General features: G+C 37.7%; 1 protein-coding gene across 1 annotated transcript in view; it reads right to left on the bottom strand.

The window, feature by feature from the left end:
• Window positions 1-20,145, bottom strand: part of AK9 (adenylate kinase 9) — a 198,308-nt gene that overhangs the window by 160,319 nt on the left and 17,844 nt on the right. Inside the window, exons 6-10 of the mRNA XM_074397611.1 lie at window positions 16,739-16,851; window positions 14,325-14,510; window positions 10,227-10,355; window positions 3,429-3,503; window positions 333-431 (exon numbers count right to left, since the gene is read on the bottom strand). Coding sequence (XP_074253712.1) covers window positions 333-431; window positions 3,429-3,503; window positions 10,227-10,355; window positions 14,325-14,510; window positions 16,739-16,851 — 602 coding nt within the window. The remainder of the gene's footprint in view (window positions 1-332; window positions 432-3,428; window positions 3,504-10,226; window positions 10,356-14,324; window positions 14,511-16,738; window positions 16,852-20,145) is intronic.

The raw sequence follows: 20,145 nt of genomic DNA, 5'->3' as shown, positions 1-20,145 counted from the left end.
TATCTATTATAATTTTTTTCTCGACACAGTGTGGCTTTGTTGCCCCGTGGAGTGCAGTGGCGTGATCATGGCTCACTGCAGCCTCAACCTCCTGGGCTTAAGCAATCCTCCCGTCTCAGCTCCTGAGTAGCTGAGACTGCAGGTGCATGCCACCACACCTGGCTAAGTTTTTCTTTTCTTTTTGTAGAGACAGGTTCTCACTAGGTTGTCCAGGCTGGTCTTGAACTCCTGGGGTTAAACTATCCTCCCATGGGGTTACATGCGTGAGCTACTGCACCCTGCCCACAATGTATATTGAAAAGCAGACTTTCAAACAGTTCCATATAACTTACATTTTCCAATGTGTCACTAGCTTCTTCCTCTGCACCCTGAAGTTTGGTTATAACAGCTGCCCTTTTTAGGTTCAGATATTTAAGTCGTTCCATAACAGTCTAGATTTAAAAAACACATATTTAACTACATTGGCATCTGAATATCTCCAACATTCCGAAACAGCGATGGGCCTGTGAGCCAAGCCCATGATCCCTCTGAGCCTCTGGGATGAATCCTTGCTTGCTGCTTCTGGCTTCTGGCTGTTCGCTGACAATCCTTGGTATGTATTGGCTTGTATATGCATCACTCCAATCTCTGCCTCTGTGGTCACAGAGCCATCTTCTCCTTATGTGTCTGAGTCTCTTCTTCTAATCCATAGGCAAAGACCTTAGTTTTCCAAATAAGGTCACATTCATAGGTGTTGGAGTTAGGGCTTCAACATATCTTTTTGAGGGACACATTTCAACTCATAACAGTCTGCCCTCTGGTCCCCAGATATTCACGTCCTTAGAGGTTTGGTCTCTGGAACCTCTTCAGGCAAAGGGATGATTGTCATGTGAGGACAGAGGCAAATATTGGAGTTATGCTGCCATAAGCCAAGGAATGCTGGGAGCTACCAGAAGCTGGAAGAAACAAAAGTAGAGCCTCCACAATAGGCTTTGGAAGGAGCATGGCACTGTCAACACCTTGATTTTGGACTTTTAGCCTCCAGAACTGTGAGAGAATAAATTTACGTCATTTTAAGCCATCAGTTTGTGGTACTTTGTTATGGCAACCCCAGGAAATTAATGCAGACACTATGTGGAAGAATCCGGAAAAATAAAAAAGGCCAGCACATCAGATGGGAGATGGTGAGATAGCCAAGATCCTGATGGTGTGTGGTGGCCTGTGATAGATTGTGTTATTTGTTCACAATGCAACTTCCACTGATTAATTTCCTAGTTCATTTTGGGTGGAGTACACTTCCTTATTCCACTAATGTCGAGCTTCTCCATGTAGCCTGCTCTGCCAATAGAACGTGAGTGGAGTGCAGAGTACTAGTTCCAATGGGGGCCTTTACAGGCTTGGCAGTTCCAGCCAGGCCCCCTGGAGCCCTCTACCTTGAGGAAAGTGTGTCTCAGATAGTAAAAAGTGTTAGAATTCTGGCTATGTTTTGAAAGAGAAGCCTGCTGTATATGCTGGTGAATGAGATGTGGGATGTGAGAAAAAAAAGTCAAGGAGAGCAGCTGGCTGGGTGTTTTTGGCATTTACTGAAAGAGGAGAATGGTGGGAGGAGCACATTGGGGGCAGGATGGTGGTGGTGAAGTTCTATCTTGCACACTTAAATCCAAAATGACCAGTAGACATCCAACTAAACAAACAGAAGTGGCAGCCGTTAAGTATACAAGTGTGGACTTCAGGGAAAAGATCTGAGATAGTAACATGAATTTAAGAGTTGTCAGTGGTTAGAAGATATCTAAAGCCACTGACGGAATGAAGTCTCTTAACGAGTGAGGGTAAACAGAGAAGAGGTCACGCCTTGTGAACTCTGGGGTCTTGAAACACTGCAGGTTAGAGAATTAGAGTGTCCAGTGAGGTGTAATGGAACTACTAAGGTGTGATGTCTGAGAAGTCAAGGGAAGAAAGGTTCAGAAAAAAAGAAGTGATCTGTTGTGTCAAATGTTGCTTCTATTACAGATTGAATTAGATGACAACTGAAAAATGAGCAGTGGCTTTGATCATGAGATCAAAGGTGATCTTGGCAAGAGCACGTCCCAAGTGAGGAGCTTCTCCGTGATCTGGCTCTACCACTAGCACTGTTACCATGTTGCCACCAATCAGATAAAGCCAGAAATCTGGGCATTATCTTTGACTTTTCTCTCTCCCTTAATTTCCATATTAAGTTACTCACCAAGTCCTGTCAAGTAGATTTCTTAAATGTCTCTCAGATCTGTCCTTTTCTGTTCATTCCTGTGGTCACTACCTTAGGTTAGGCTACCATCTCATACCTGATTGATGGCAAAAGCCGAAACTAGTTTTCCTACCACCAATTTGATTTTCCTTTCATTTTTTCTTTGCATGGAACTGAGTGATCTTTCTTAAACAGAAATAGGATCATTTGCACTTTCTGGCTTAAAATCTTTCACTGGCTGCCTATTCCCTCATGTCAAGGTCTAAACTCCTTAATATGGTTTACAAGGTCTTTCTTGGTGCAGCCCCTGGTTATTTCTAGTCTTGGCTCTATTCCACCCCTCCTACCCTATCCTCCCATGTTCTAGTCCTACATTCAATTCCTGCAACTCACTATGCTCTTTCTGGCCTCTGGGGCCTTGACATAGCCCCTCCCCTCAGCATAGAATACTGTCCCACTTCCCTCACCTCCCCTTGTCTTCAAGGTCTAGTTCTTACTGTCCTTTAAGTTTCTATTTAAAGATAATTTCAGACTGGTGGTCCTCCTTACTGATTAAGTTTTGTCATTATGCCATGAACTCCTATAATACCATGCATGTATATCCCTGACTATAACAAAAACTGCTCTCTAGAGATTTATTTTCCCCAACATATTGGATATTGCATGAGGGAAGAGACGTGTGGACTCATCTGCCTCCTTTGTATCTGTATCCCTAGAGCCCATCATAATGCCGGACACTTATTAGATGTATAAGAAATAGTTACTATATTTTTGTAGAACATTTTTGGTTTCCAATTTCTCTACATCCTCACCCACACTTTTTATTATCTTGTGTGTGTGTGTGTGTGTGTGTGTGTGTGTGTGTGTGTGTGTTTTACTTTAGTCATCCTAGAAGGTAAAAGGGGTACATCACTATGGTTTTGACCTGCCTTTACCTAATAACAAATGATGTTCAGCATCTTCTTGTGTGCTTTTGGTTACCATTGCTTTTAATTTTCTTTTGACACCTTTGGACATACAGAGATTTTAAATTTGAATGTAGTTTTGATTTTAAAACGAACAGACATCAAAACAGAACATCAAAATTTTAAGTGTCAAGACAAATTGTTCAAACATAAATGGTGTTCAAATATAAATATACTCCTGTTTATTAAAGAAGTACATGCTGTCAATAGCTTTTTAATTTTCCATGCTGTGAAGTACTTCTGCTGAACACTGCACTCACCGTAAAGAGCTCCTCTGGTGGTTTATTTCCACTTAGCTCAATGAGATACTGGGGATTGTGTTCAGCCATTACTTCCTGCAGGTAATAGAAAAGAAACTTTATAATACAGGATAACTGGAAAAACAGAATAAAGATCAGAATCTTAATATACTATGCAGAAATATTTAAAGTAAATTGTTTGCCTTATACATGTTATAATATATGTTATTTTCAGTGCCCAAGAGATCTTTTGCAAAAGCTCAAACTAATCTTCTCATCATTAATTTTATTTTTCTGTTTAAAAAAAATCTTTTTTCTCTATATTGATGCCTTAATAATTTTTCCCATAGATGTATTGGAGCAGATAGATGCTCCAATACAATCTGCTCCAATACAAAATGTTTTGGAGCATCTATCTGCATATGTTCATAGCTTTGCTATTTGGTTTCCAAACCATGGAAGCATCTGATTAAAATTTAAGTCACAGATTTTCTTCATATAGATGCTAGCATCATTTAAACAATACAACATATTTTTATTATTTTAATACACATTTTTTTCTTATAGATTTTTTTAAACTCAGAAAAGTAGAGAGAAAAAGGTCTCTAATCCAGCCTCTAAAGGTTTTCCTCCCATCTTTCATGCCATGAAAAATTGTTTTGCATGCTCAATATCATAAGGAAGCTTACTTTTTCACTTAACATTGTAACTATGCTTCTCCTATACTTACATAAGATCATCATCAATGTAACATTTTAATGATTTTATAAGATTATGTACTGTGGATATAGCACAATTAATTTAATATTTCTCTGCTGTTTGATATTTTGGTATGTTATAATACTTTATTAGTTATTTTCAAGTATTTCTTTTTATGAACATTTAAAAAATTACTTTCTTCTTTAATAATTACAAAAATAACTTGTACTAACTGCAACTTGTGAAGGAATGCAAAAAAGTATATAGAAACAGTCAACGCAACTTCTTCCTACTCCTCCATGATGCCTGCACAACAGATAGGTCTCTTTACACAACCATTCGCTTCATTGATATGTACACATATAAATGTTCAGTAACACAGAATATGAATCCTTTGGTATCTCTTGATATATTGGATATACGGGCCAGATTTGTAAAAGTAGGTTTTAATATTAATACATGTAGGTACAGCCAGTTGGTTTTCTAAAAGGTTGTAGCAATTCAAAAACCTTAATCAGCAGGCCAGGCGCGCTGGGTAACGTCTGTAATCCCAGGACTTTGGGAGGCCAAGGCGGGTGGATCTCCTGAGGTCGGGAGTTTGAGACCAGCCTGACTAACATGGTGAAGCCCCCGTCTCTACTAAAAGTACAAAAAAAAATTAGCTGGGCATGGTGGTGCATGCCTGTAATCCCAGCTATTTGGGAGGCTGAAGCAGGAGAATCGTCTGAACCCAGAAGGTGGAGGTTGCAGTGAGCCGAGATCGCACCATTGCACTCCAGCCTAGGCAACAAGAGCAAAAAAACTCTGTCTCAAAAACAACAACAACAACAAAACAAAACAAAAAATCATAACCAGCAATGTATGAGAATGCTCATTTCTTCCTGCCACCATTGGCTATGTTAACTTTTTAATTTCTGCCAAACTGAGTTAAAAAATTGGATCAGTTTATTTTACTTTTTAGCCCTGTGATGAGGTTCAGCATTCAGATATGCATCTTTGTAAACTGCCTAATCGTAACCTCTATGTATTTTTCTATTGGATTGCTTCATTTCTCTTACATTCATGGAAAGTTTTTAACTCTTACCTGGTGTTGGGGGAAGCAGCAATGGAGGAAGGATTTACAATGTGTCTACATAAACTGGTTATAAGTAATGTGTAAAAGAAATCAGGAACAATAAACTGCAGAAGTCCGCAGGAGGCCTCTGGGGAGGAAGGCCTCTCTGTTGCCAGTATATTCCCAGGAAGAAAATGACCTAAACTCTGATATTCTAAACATAGTGCCCAAGGAAGGACATAAAACTCTCTTGAAGCAAGGGAATGTAACCAGACCCGTAGGCTCCTTGCTCAGCCTGCTCCCACCAGCTGCATTGTCTATTGATAAGCATATGCTTTTAGCTCTTGGGAAACTCATATAAACTGTCACTGCTATCAATTTTATGTTTGGCCATAGCCTCCCTTCCACCAGTTCACCCTACCACCTGCACTACAGATAAAAGTGACTGTATTCAATAAATATTGTGGAAACCAGAGCTTGGGGCCTCTGCTTCCTCCAGTTTATGCACTAGCCTCCTGATCCCACTTATGCATTCTTAACCTGTCTTTGTTTTTCATTCTTTTGTTGCCACCAAACTTGGGGTACCCAGGGGTGATGTGTGGGGCTGGCACCCTACAATCTGGCATGTGGATTGCAAATATTTTATCTTTCTATGATTTATCTTTTGAGTGTATTTATGGTGTCTTCAGCAAAATAAATTATTTGCATAATCAAATATATACATTCATTACTTCTAGATTTCCTTTTTTGTTTAAATTAGATTTTTTTTTTTTTTTGGTAGAGACAGGGTTTCACCATGGTTTTTGCCATGTTGCCACGCTGGTCTTAAACTCTTGGGCTCAAGCAATCTGCACACTTTGGCTTCCCAAGGTTTTAGGATTACAGGCATGAGCCACCACACCCGACCTAAATTAGATTTTCTTTATCTCAAGATTATATTAATATTTTTCTAAATTTTCTTGTATTTGTTTTTATTTTTAATATTAAAATCCAATATCTACTATATTTTATTTTTGTATGTCAACAATGTTGAACTCTGAGCTCTGTGACACTAGAAAGTAGGGATGGCTGAGAAATAAGAAGACCCATTTCCATCCTTCCTCAATGACTCAGATAGTCTGCCTCCATCTTTGCTCATGACTCCATAATACTCAAGGATGGCTCCCTTGTTTACCTGCTTCCATAAAACCTAGCTCCTCTCCATGTCTTTTAGAAGGTCATTATTAATGAACATTCTCCTTATTGCAAGTTTAAACAAAATCATCTCTTTAATTATTCAGTGTATTTTGTTTTTCACAATATTGTGTAAGGTTAGATTCTATGTGTTTTCCTCTAGTCTGACAACAGATTTACTAGTGTTGTTCACTTAACCATAAATAATCATGTTTTGAACAAGGCTTCACATCATTGTGTTATATATATATATGTATATATTCTTTTGAGATGGAGTCTTGCTCTGTCACCCAGGCTGGAGGGCAGTGGCACGATCTTGGCTCACTGAAACCTTTGTCTCCTGGGTTCGGTGATTCTCCTGCCTTAGCCTCCAAAGTAGCTGGGATTACAGGTGTGCACCACCATGCCCAGCTAATCTTTTTGTATTTTAGTAGAGAGGGGGTTTCACCATGTTGCCCAGGCTGGTCTTGAATTCCTCAGCTCAGGCAATCTGCCCACCTTGGCCTCCCAAAGTGCTAGGATTACAGGTGTAAGCCACTGTGCTTGGCCTGTTCTATATTTTTTATTGTTTCCTTAAGTTAGATTCAGTCTTAAGAGTGAACTACTAAGTTAGAGAGTATCAACACTCTGAAGGAAATGGATACCTGCACCAGGAGTTGAGTTGGGTTTCAAAGACAGTCCAAAATAGGGACCTGGTGTTGGCTTAGCCCTGAAGCAGTGTGTAGGAGGTAAACCAGAAAGCGATGCAACTCAGTTTGCTCCTAATTGCTTTTCTTGTATGTCATGGAGACACAGTGAACTTTAGTGGTCTTGGTCTAAAAATGAAGTAACATCTCAGGTAGGTCAGAAAAGACTAGAATTGTAGGGTCTTACCCTTTACGGCTCTCCTCCCTCTACATATAAGGCAGTTGCTTGGCTATTCAGCAAGTATCACCTAGGCCTAAAGTCTAGGTTCTTGGCTTTGAAATTCTGCTTTGTTGCACCAGGGCAATGAATTCTTATCTATATTTTGCTGCAGGGTCTAGATATTTTCTGCTTCTGGGTGTTTTTGTGGACAACCTGTCAAAGAATGGCCATACAAATTCCTATTTGGGGTATAAGAGTGCTTTACTACATCCTTGCTAACATTAGAAATTCTTTTATATACATACAAATTGTACTTTAGGTTCTGGGGTACACGTGCAGATCATGCAGGATTGTTGCATAGGTAAATACATGGCAATGTGTTTTGCTGCCTCCATCCCTCCATCACCTATATCTGGCATTTCTCTCCATGTTATCCCTCCCCACCCTCTGCTGTCCTTACCCTAGCACCCCCCAACAGACCCCAGTATGTGATGCTCCCCTCCCTGTGTCCATGTGTTCTCATTGTTTAACACCTGCCTATGAGTGAGAACATGTGGTGTTTGATTTTCTGTTCTTGTATCAGTTTGCTGAGAATGATGGTTTCCAGCTTCATCCATGTCCCTACAAAGGACATGAACTCATGGTTTTTTATGGTTGCATAGTGTTCCATGGTGTATATGTGCCACATTTTTCTTGTCCAGTCTATCATTGATGGGCATTTGGATTGGTTCCAGGTTTTTTCTACTGTAAACAGTGCCTCGATGAACATATGTGTGCATGTGTCTTTATAATTCAATGATTTAAATCCTTTGGATATATACCCAGTAATGGGACTGCTGGGTCAAATGGAATTTCTATTTCTAGGTCCTTGAGGAATCGCCACATTGTCTTCCACAATGTTTGAACTAATTTATAATCCCACCAACAGTGTGAAAATGTTCCTATTTCTCCACATCCTCTCTAGCATCTGTTGTCTCCAGATTTTTTAATGATCACCATTCTAACTGGTGTGAGATGGTATCTCAATGTGGTTTTGATTTGCATTTCTCTAATGACCAGTGATGATGAGTATTTTTTCATATGTTTCTTGGCCTCATGTATGCCTTCTTTTGTAAAGTGTCTGTTCATATCCTTCACCCACTTTTGAATAGGTTTGCTTTTTTCTTGTAAAACTGCTTTAATTCTTTGTAGATTCTGGACATTAGCCCTTTGTCAGATGGGTAGATCGCAAAAATATTTTCCCATTCTGTTGGTTGCCAGTTCACTCTAATGATTGTTTCTTTTGCTGTACAGAAGCTCTGGAGTTTAATTTGACCCCATTTGTCTATTTCAGCTTTTGTTGCCAACGCTTTTGGTGTTTTAGTCATGAAGTTCTTGCCTATGTCTATGTTCTGAATGGTTTTACCTAGGTTTTCTTCTAGGGTTTTTATGATATTAAGTCTTATGTTTAAGTCTTTAATCCATCTGGAGTTAATTTTAGTGTAAGCTGTTGGGAAGGGGTCCCGTTCCTGTTTTCTGCACTTGGATAGCCAATCTTACTACCTGTTCATATTTTAAATTTTGCTCATGAAAATGATATTTCATTACTTAGATTAGAATTTCTTTATTATCAGTGAGGCTGAACATTTTTTTTCTACAGGCTTGTTACTCTTCTTCATTTTGAGATTTGTTGTCTATTTATCTCAAGACAGAGTGAACTTCCAGGTTTTAAAAAAATCATTTCTATGACCTTTTAATATGCCAAAGCTTTGAATTTTTCATCATAGTTAATGGGAATATTTTTCCAGTTTATTGTCTTTGAGTGTGGTCTATTTAATTTCCAGAAGTTGTACATTTAATGAAATTGAAGCTATCGTTCTTTTGCCTTTGTATCTTGTCATTTGTGCTAATGAACATTTGTTAAGCATTTACTGTTTGCCAGACTTGGGCACTGCACTGGGCACCAGCAATGTGAAGAAGGATAACCTGGTGGTATCCTTAAAAAGATAACGTCTGCATTTCCCCCCCATAAATACAATTTTCTAATTTCTGAATCTGATTCTAATTTGGCTTTATTTCATACCCAATGCCAGTCACTTAAAGAGTAGTCAGGATATTTTTATTGAAGGAAGAAAGGATGTTACTGATACTCATGTACTTCATGCTTCAGAAGCTACGTTTATAAGCCAGTGACAGGAGAGGTGGGGAGGAATAGAAGTCATTCATATGAAAGCAATTAACTGTGGTTCTCATTTTGGGGGATGGAAGATGAGAGGGAAAATGAGCCACTCATTTATCTTTAAAATAATATGAATATTGTGAGACAGCATGAAACACATTCTTTAGTTTCTCTATCATACTGAAACAGACAATTGAAGGACTGTTTAATTTGTCTTCATAGTTCTATTGCTTAGCACAGTGTCTGGCTAAATGTGCAAGTTCAATAAATGTTTGTTGACTTAATCTCCAACACAAATGATTATATTTGGTAGAGTCTTACCTGGACTTTTACCATATAAAATATTCTTTTCACATACTTCTAATCTCAGTCATCACACTTTTAAAATACTGATTATTTTAATTAAAACCTTCCTATTACATTATATAATGGTCTTAACATGTTTACATATAATGGGATAACCCTAGACCAATCAGCTTAACAATTCTTTAGATAGCAATCTAACTGAATAGGCAATTCATTTTAAACAAAAGGTACACCTTAAGTGCACATGTTTTGATAAAGCTATAAATTAAAGATTGAAAATGCTTTTACAACAGAGTCTTTTAACATGAATTTCCAACCTCCACCCATAAAGGAATTACCCCATTGGCTTTTGAAAAATTCAGTTCTTTTGTCACTTTGCAGTAACAGAGTCGTTTTGTAAGAGTTAAATAGTATTGTTCTAGGAAACATTCTTTGGGATGAAAGCCTTTTTCTAACAGCTTTCTGCAAAGCTCGAGGAGAATCAGACAGATAATACATGGGGATGAAGACATGTCAAAGCTATTTAGTCAGTGATGAAACAAATATCAATATTCCAATTTTTAGCAATATATCTTTTTCTTACTTCTAAAGTTTGAAGAATCGTTTCCTTATAAAGCTTAACAATGTTTTCGACGTTTTCCAAATAATCTTCAGGCCTCTGAACCAGATGATGAAGAATTTCAGCCACCATCTGCATTTCAGCAATAAATGCCTAAATGAAAAAAAAGTTTTCAAATATCTTTAGATGAATAACTAATTATTCAATTACAAGCCACATTCCCCACTCTTTACACCCAGATATCATTTTTGGGTAAGAAGTGGGGGTGGGGGCATATGGGAAGGTTTGAGATTAAGATAAAAGATTTTTATTTAAGAGAATGAAAGTCTCCTAAGGGGTCTCCATCAGATGGAATAAAGTTTTAAATTGACCTGAATATTTACTCATTTCCATTTGTTCCCCAATAAGTAGGGAAGAATGGGGAAGAGCATCAGATTTTTAGAGGCAAAATAGAGAAATTATATTTTTTGTGAACACCTGAGCTTTGAATCCATTCATTCCACATTTATTGAGTGCCTTCTATGCATCAGGTACTGTTCTAAGGATTTGGAATAAAGAGTGAACAAAACCAACTAACATCCTGGGCTCATAGCACTCACACACACTGCAGTTAAGGAAGAAAGCATAAAGAAGTACACAAATACATTTATAACATATTAGGTAGTGGTAAGTACTAGGAAGAAAAATAAAGCAGGGTAGCATGGATGGAGAGTGGTGAGAGAAGACGCTATTTTACATCAGGTGGCCATGAAAGGTTTATCTAAAGAAGTGGAAGTTGAGTTGAAATCTGAAGGAAATGAGGGAGAGAGAGCTGCCACACAGGTTTCTAGAGAAAGAACATCTTAAGGCAGAGGGAACAGTGTGTGTAAAAGTTCTCATCCAGGTCTGGCACAGAATAAGTATTCCATATCATATTTATGATGCAAATTATTCATTCTTTCCTGTTTTTTTTTTTATCAATGTACACACATGCATATTTTACTTGAGCCATATTCTCCATATCAGCCATTTATCTCCTGTTTTAAGTATTATTTTAATGATCAAATAATATATTAATTTCCTTGAATGTACAATTATTTAATTACTCTATACTTGGACAATAATGTTTCAGTCTTTTCACGACTACAAATAATGTTGCAATAAGTAACTTTGTAGATAAATCTTTATATGGCTAATATTTTCCCTTACAATAGTTCCTACTAGTAGAATTACTGGACCAAAGGTTATACATTTCAAAGTGGCTTAATATACGTGTCTTTTCCAAAAGATGCTACCATTTTCTCTCTCTAGCAGAGGGATTTGTTATTATGCTGGCATTCATTCATTCAGCCATTACGCAGCTTCATATTAAGCACCCACTATCGCACTGGAGACCGTCCCTGCTACATAGAGTTTTCATTCAGTGGGGCAGACAGATAATAAGCAAGTAAAAAAAGTAACATAATTTCAGAAAGTGATAAGTGCTATGAGGAAAATAAAACAGAGCAATGGAGGAGGGAAACCCTGCAAGAGCCAAGGCAAGGGTCTGAAGCCTTGGCATGTTCTCATATAAATATAGATTTAGAAACAAATTAGAAACATATTTACATAGTTATTCCTATATATACTCATATATAATCACACAGCTATTCATATGTAATCATAAATATAAGCATCTATATAATTCATCTATATAAGCATATAATCTTTAATCTTACTAGTAAGTCTCAGGTCAAGAAATATGGGACTGGAGTGGTATTGGAAAAGAGGTGACCCTAAGGCAAGATACTCTAAGTCCTCTGTCATGCCCACATAAGGCCTGATGGAGGATGCTTTGGCTGTGTGACAGTGTCAGCACTGTGAAAGTGCCTGCTGTTTAGCCAGCTAGGGAAGGAGATGTCCAAGATGGCCAAGACATCTCCTCCCCAGAGGAGTTAGGAGAAAACTCTGCTTCTCCAAGCTCTTGTGGTAGGCCTGATGGCTGTCAGGGAAGCCCACAGACATCCCGAGACTTAATTGTCTCTATGTGGTGCTGTGCTTCAGTGGTCACATTCCATGGCTACTTTCAAGTCCTGCTTCTGCACCTGTTTCCTCTTTTCCTTAGAAAATAAGAATTAGTAATAATAACATAAATCTTATTGACCTTACTATTTCTTGACAAGTATGAAAAAAGTGCTGACGCCTTAGGTTTTCTCCCGGCCTCGGCTTCTTCAAAGTCTTGGGTCCCTTATCTCCAAGACACAGGATTTACCTGACCCTATCACTAACCATCATTACCTCATCCGACCTACCCTTTCCCCTGTGTTACGCTCAATAAAAGTCAGAGTGTCCAGGCTCTTGGGGCCACTGTTGATCTCTGCGCTTTGAGTAGCATTGGACTCCTGGGCCCAAACTCTTCTCTATCTCTGTGTATTGTGTCTTTATCTCTAATTTCTCGTCTCCACGCCAGCATAGAGGGACTCACTGGACCCTATAGGGGTGGACCCTATAAGCAAGGGGTTACATTTATGCTATTTAACATGGAAGTTATTAGCCACATCTACCCATTGAGCACTCGAAATTTGGCAAGTGTAATTGGAATGTACTATAAATGTAAGACACATACCAGATTTCAAAAACTAAGATGAAAATAGAACATGTCATTCTTAGAATATTTATGTTGATTATAAGTTGAACTTTTCATGTTCTCTGTTCATCAGAGTTTGAAATCAGGGTTGTGTTAGCTTCACAAACTGAATGATGCCTGGGTTACTTTGCTCCCTGGGTTACTTAGTCATTTTTTGCTCTGTTATGGCTTAAATGTTTGTCTCTTCCAAAGCTCATGTTGAAATTCAGTCCCCAGTGTGGCAGTATTGAGAGGTAGGGTCTTTAAGACTCGTCTCTAAGAGGTGATTGAGTCATGAGGGCCCATGAAGAATTAATACATTCATGGATTAACAGATTCATAGGAGTGCGACTGGTGGCTTTATATGAAGAAGAGAGACCTGAGCTAGCACATTCAGTCCCCTCACCATGTGATATCCTGCACCACTCAGGACTCTGTGGAGTATCTACCTGCAAGAAGGCCCTCAACAGATTTGGCTCCTCAACCTTAGACTTCTCAGGCTCCATAACTGTAAGAAATAAATTCCTTTTCTAAAGGGAATGCTCATATAGTGTTGGTGGGGTTGTAAATTAGTTCATTCCCTTTTGAAAGCAGTTTGAAGATTTCCCAAATAATTAAAAACTGAATTATTCAACTCAACAATCCCATTACAGGCCATATACCCAAAGGAAATTACATTGTTCTACTGAAAAGACACCTACACTCGCATGTTTATCACACACTATTCACAGCAGCAAAGACATGGAATCAATCTAGGTGCCCATCTGTAGTAGATTGGATAAAGAAAATGTGGTACATATATATCATGGAATACTACACAGCCATAAAAAAGAATAAAATCATGTCCTTTGCAGTAACATGGATGCAGTTGGAGGCCATTATCAGAAACAGAAAACCAAACACTACATGTTCTCACATGTAAGTGGAAGTTAAACACAGGGTACACATAGACATGAAGATGGGAACAATAGACACTGGGCACTTCAAAAAGGGAAAGGGAGGGAGAAAAGGAAGGGTTGAAAAAATACCTGTTATGTACTGTTCCCTATTTCGGTGATGAGTTCAATGGCACCCAGACCTCAGCATCATATATCCATACAAAAAATCTGAACATGTACCCCCTGAAGCTTAAATTTTGTAAAGAAGTCATTCTTTATAAATTACCCAGTTTCAGTTATTCTGTTGTAGGCAACAGAAAATGGACTAAGAAATGCTCCAACTTCTTATTCTACCTTGCCTAGTGCTTGACATATGATAGGTGACTCCATCATCATGAGATGAAGCACACTAGGTGTCAGAATGTCAGAAATGTAGAGACACATCTATGCTGAAGGAAGGCTAAACTTGACCTCAAGATTATGATCTCGTAATTTTTGAAAACATGGAAGATTTTTGCTTATTTCCTCCAAACTCAATGTGTAAAGAAAAACGTAATGTTCTATAGCATCTGCTATTTCCTATTACGTATATCAGCATTTAATTTAATTACAGCAATTTAAAAAAGTGTAGTGTATGACAGTTACCTATTGAGATATTACCTCTTCTTCTTCTTGCTCTTCCTCCTCTTCCTCCTCTTCTCCTTTCCTGTCTTTTTGGGCTTCTTTCTTCTTTTTCCTTTGATTCTCGATGACTTCAGGATCCCACTGGTCTCTGCTGTATATGTATCCCGTACTATTGTGCTGTCTTTGCCCAGAAATTCTCTGGCATAAATCATAGTCAGGACACTAAGAAACAACATTATTAAATTACTTAAAACATTTTGAATATGCTTTTAATTCCATGTGTATTTATTGAATATATTGTGCAGTACATAAACCAAAAAATTCCTTTAAAACTTGAGCAAATGCAATATTGTGACTGGCATTTTGCATCAGGTTGCATTACATGCCAAGAGAGGCTCAGACACTACTTTTATGCTATGTTTTTATTTGTCCAAAATTAATATAGGTGAAAAAGTATTACAAGTCTTAAGATGAGGAAAGAGGATAACAAAAGTAGAAAGAGTAGAGAAATGGAATAGAAAATCAGTTAACTCTGCAAAGGTACACAGAATTCTATGATTAGTTTGTAAAGATTAAGAATGGAGCAAAACAGGGGGAATAGCCATGTATAAAAATATTGTTTATTTGTAATATTTACTATCATTTACAGCTTCATGGGTGAGTTATTTTATAAAATGCCAGTCATAAATAGGACCCAAAAGATCATCTATTCTAGCATAACATTTAAATTTTGTAAATGAGAAACTGAATTCAGACAGTAAAAATGCCAAAACCAAAGTCTACAAGTTTCTTGTTCCAAAGTGCTTTCATACGTGCGATTTTACTGAATTCTCAACTAACTATAAGATAAGCAATCCAAATTATGATTAAAGCCATCCTGTAGGTCAGAGAAGCAGCTCTGGCAGATTAAGAGACCAATCTCGGATCATAATGTCACGTGGAGGGACTGCAACTTGGAACCAGGCCTTCTAATTGTAGCCCATGCTCTATGGGTGCATCATTAACGATAATAATAGTTCTCTGAATGATACATTGTGCTCTAAATGTTTTACAGAATAAAAAAAATCTAGATTGTTTTCTGAGGCATTGATTCTGCCACATGAGCATGTAACTGCATCTGGGGGTTTTGTTAAATCAGTTGCAGCTCCTCTTGTCATTTATTAAGTTTGGAGTGAGGCTTAGATTCTTCAACAAGAATCCTCAGTGATTCTGATGCTGGAAGTTCATGTACCACACATTAAGAAACAAAGGAAGCCAGGAACGTTGGAACCTTCATTGCTCATTTTCTGATTTCTTCATGCCATCTCTAGTTGGAGATAGGATGGGTAATTATTGAGGCAAGACTTTTGTTAGGCTTCATAATTTTTCACAAAAAGAATTTCAACCTATTCAGGTAATTTTAAAAACATGTGTTTGACCCAGAAAAACCCTCATTCTAGGATCCTGACAAGGACTATCTCCTTCCGCTGTCTCCTGTCCTCACTTGAAGGAAGTGACTGAGAGTGTTAGACTGAAGGATATGCCTCAGAGCAGAGGTGCTCGGTGTCACCTGGAGGGCTTTGCAACACCAATAGCTAGGCTCCGCCTGACAGATTCTGTTTTTAGTTCTGGGGTAGGGCCTGAAAATTTGCATTTCTACCAAGCTTTTGGGTGCTGTTGGCTCTGGAACTACTCTCTGATAACTACTGCTCTAGCAGATTGCGAGCCTTTAGCCAGGGTTTTGGTAGCACAGACTTCTTTAGAATATAATGAAAGCCATTGATTTTTGCATCAGAAAAATTCACATATGCATAAAGTTTTATGTATAATTGCAAGAGGTTGATGGATGCTTAGGGATTCATGGATCTTGAGCTAAGAGCTTCTCTTCTCAAAATTCTTATTTCCCAATCCAGTAAGGCCAAACTATCCAAAAAGTGTGTGTTGCACTGAATTCTGTCTCACATTTAAGCCCTCTGATGATACTCTGGTTCCCTGTAGAAACTGCCATAGGATACTTCACTATCATATTTGTAACATGAAAGGGGTTACAGCCTTTATTCACTACATTATAATACAGTAAGGTGAGTAACATGATAGGGAGCAGAGAGCACCGAGAATGGTCGTGAGAGAGGGATTTAACTCTGTTACGGTAAGAAAATTGTGAAAGAGAGAGAGAAAGAGAGGTGGTGGAGTGGGGTAATTGTCAGGGAAAGTTCTAAAGAGATGATGTCTTAACTGACTTTGAAAGGATGGCTATGATGAAGTCTAGTGAAGAGGCAAGAAGGTATCTCATGCGGATGAAGTTGTAGGAGCAAGAGCACAGAACTATGAGAAAGTATGACTCAGCTCCTGTGATTGATGAATAAGTTACTATCTCCATAACTATTTAAAAATGTTTAAAGCATTCCTTGAATTTAGCTACTATAAAAAAGAATAGTTTACTCTGCTAGCAAAACAATTAATACCCTTACCTTTATATTGATCATAATATCAGGTTTCAAATTTAGGTTTTTAATTAATTCTATTTGCTGTAAGGTAGTCATGGCATCTTGTGAAAGTGATGGTATTTCAGTGATAATATAACCTGTAAAGTAAAATATAATTTTAAAAGTTTTATAATATTATCAACATATGAGGGCATGGGTTTATTATTATTACTTTATAAAATATCTATCTTAAAGTCATCTGTCAAAAATTTTAAATTAACACTTAAGGTTATTCCACACGAAGAGTAAATAATGTTTTTCTGATAATAAAAAAATCACTGGGCTAGAAGGAGACATTTTTGAAAACTCCAAGTCAATTTATTTTAGACAGATGAGCTGCCCAGGGAAGGAAATTTCATGCTCGTAATTATTTTAGTTCATGTTAGGAAAATTTACTCAGATGAATGGCAAAAGTGTATTATAGGGGTTGCATACCATATTATTTTCTTTCTCATATTAATATTTCATAATACAGTAGAACATATGTATATAATGTTTAAGTTATGAGAGTAATAAAATTCCGATGGACACAACATAGTTTTCTGCTTTTTAAATAGCCAATATGATTTTGGTTTAGCACATTTATTGGCTTGTATCCTCGTCCAGAAATCTCAGTCTTCTCACTGAAATTCACCCTGTTTACCATTGTCACATTAATTTCCTTAATATATTTCTTTAATTATGTTACTGTCTTGCTCAAGAAACTTTTCTCTTATTAATAAAGTTTTAATTCCTTCAGTGGGAATTAAAAGCTTTCAGCTTATTTTTCTACAACATGTTTTCTTGGAAGAACAATAGCCAAACTATGTTTATTCAGCCCTGGATATCTGGCAGAAATCTTATGAAAAGCAAAAGGAATGACCCTGTCACTTCAAGGACAAAAACTGACAGCATTTTTTGGCCAGTTATAATTTTCAAGTGAAAATCTGAATTTTGAAAAACTTATAGTCAGCACCATAAACTTAATAATGAGCTTTTCTTGATGAGATTGGTGGTGACATTAGCAAATGCAATTTTTTTGATATTATATAGTAAAATGTGCCAACATTTGGAAGGTCTGTATAACTCAGTGAACCAATATTCTCCAAATGACCAACAGACGGTGTCACAAAAATTAGGTATGGGTTATAGGCTCTTTCCAAGCGCAAGAAAGACCAGTGGATTTTAATGTAACCAAGTTTTGAAAAGTTCACTGATGCAGTTTCAGATTCCAAAATGCAATCAACCTTCAGGAAACTTCCACTTGTTGAGTTTTGATGTAGAATCAAGAACATCCATAATTATTCCAAAGGCTATTAAAATACTCCTCCCTTTCCAAGTATGTATCTGTGTGAAACTACATTTTTCTTCATGTACTTCAGTGAAAGCAATGTATTGCAACAGATTGAGCAGAAGCAAGTGTGAGAATCCAGCTTTCTCTTAAGTCAGACATTGAAGAGATTGCGAAAATGTAAAACAATACCACTCCTCTCACTAATTTTTTTGTTTTGAAAAATATAATTATCTTTCATAAAATATGCAATTTATGTTAACAAGTCATGGTTTTATGATTTCTAAACAGATAAACTTTTTTTTAAGTCTCAGTTTTAATTTTTAATATGGTAAATATAAATACATATGGCCCACATAAGCACAACTTCTTATGGAGCCTCAACAATTCTCATGAGTGTAAGGGAGTTTTGTGCCTGAAAAGTTTGAGAACCACTATCTTAATGTAATGCCTAGAATAGCATAATAAAAAACAGTTACCAAGCACCTGGAGCATGCTCATCACAATTTTTTTTTTTTTTTAATTTTTGAGACGGAGTCTCACTCTCTCAGCAGGCTGGAGTGTAGAGGCACGATCTTAGTTCACTGCAACCTCTGCCTCCTGGGTTCAAGTGATTCTCCTGCCTCAACTTCCTGAGTAGCTGGGACTACAGGTGCACACCACCATGGCCAGCTAATTTTTCTATTTTTAGTAGAGACGGGGTTTCACCATGTTGGCCAGGATGGTCTCGATCTCTTGACCTCATGGTCAGCCCTCCTTGGCCTCCCAAAGTGCTGGGATAACAGGTGCCGCACCTGGCCACAATCTTTTATTTTTAAAAAAGACCAGAAACCATCATGGTAATTCAAAACCTAATTAAATGCTTAGGCATGCACAATTTCTTCTAAGCATTTTTTTTTAAAATCACTTTACTTTCTGCTAACATTGTGTTGGACTCTATCCAGAGAATCAATGCTATCTAATTTAACTTTAAAAAGGCAGAAAGAAAGACCTTGTCATTTTGGTTTTGAACATATGAACTATAATCATGATTTCCTCTTGTCTTGCTATTATCATTAGTGTGCAATTTGGCTTACTTAAATGCTCCTGCTACCAGGCTATAAGTTGAGAGTAACCATCAAAATGAGAAGGCTTGCTGGGAATTTGGTTAAAGACTTTCAAACTGTATTTAGCAGAGTTATAGCTTCTAAAAAATTCCTGTGGGGATGATACAGAATAAATGAAGGGTGGCTGGGCAGAAAGGGCTTTAGGTTCCATCTCCACTGCAGCCTTTAAATGAGCTTGTCTGTGCATGCCTAGAATGTGGCCATGTAACCAAATGGTGAGAGTGTGGCCCCAAGACTAAAAAACCATTTATATCACTTTTCCTCTGCCAACCCCCAGGACAATGCCAGCATACAGGAAGTATTGGGGACTGAGGAATGCAATCAGCCAAATCCAGAATGAGAGAAACTCTACAAGTGACCTGCTTCTTTTCATAAAATTTATTTATTTATTTATTTATTTATTTATTTAAGTTCTGAGACACATGTGCAGAACGTGCATGTTTGTTACCTAGGTATACATGTGCCATGGTGGTTTGCTGCGCCCATCAACCCATCATCTACATTGGGTATTTCTCCTACTGCTATCCCTCCCCTAGCCCCCACCCTCCAAAAGGCCCTGGTTTGTGATGTTCTCCTCCCTGTGACCATGTGCTCTTATTGTTCACCTACTACTTGTGAGTGAGAAAATGCAGTGTTTGGTTTTCTGTTCCCGTGTTAGTTTGCTCAAAATGATGGTTTCCAGCTTCATCTATGTCCTTGCAAAGGACATTAACTCACCCTTTTTTATGGCTGCATAGTATTCCGTGGTGTATATATGCCACATTTTCTTTATCCAGTCTATCATTGATGGGCATTTGGGTTGGTTCCAAGTCTTTGCTATTGTGAACAGTGCTGCAGTAAACATACGTGTACATGTGTCTTCATAGTAGAATGATTTATAATCCTTTGGGTAAATATCCATTAATGGGATTGCTGAGTCAAATGATATTTCTGGTTCTCGATACTTGAGGAATTGCCACACTGTCTTACACAATGGTTGAACTAATTTACACTCCCACCAATGGTGTAAAAGCATT

The sequence above is a fragment of the Saimiri boliviensis genome, chromosome 4 (assembly GCF_048565385.1).
Source record: "Saimiri boliviensis isolate mSaiBol1 chromosome 4, mSaiBol1.pri, whole genome shotgun sequence".
Classification (NCBI taxonomy): domain Eukaryota; kingdom Metazoa; phylum Chordata; class Mammalia; order Primates; family Cebidae; genus Saimiri; species Saimiri boliviensis.
The sequence above is the reverse complement of the archived record's forward strand: the minus strand, read 5'-3'. Positions and strand labels throughout refer to the sequence as shown.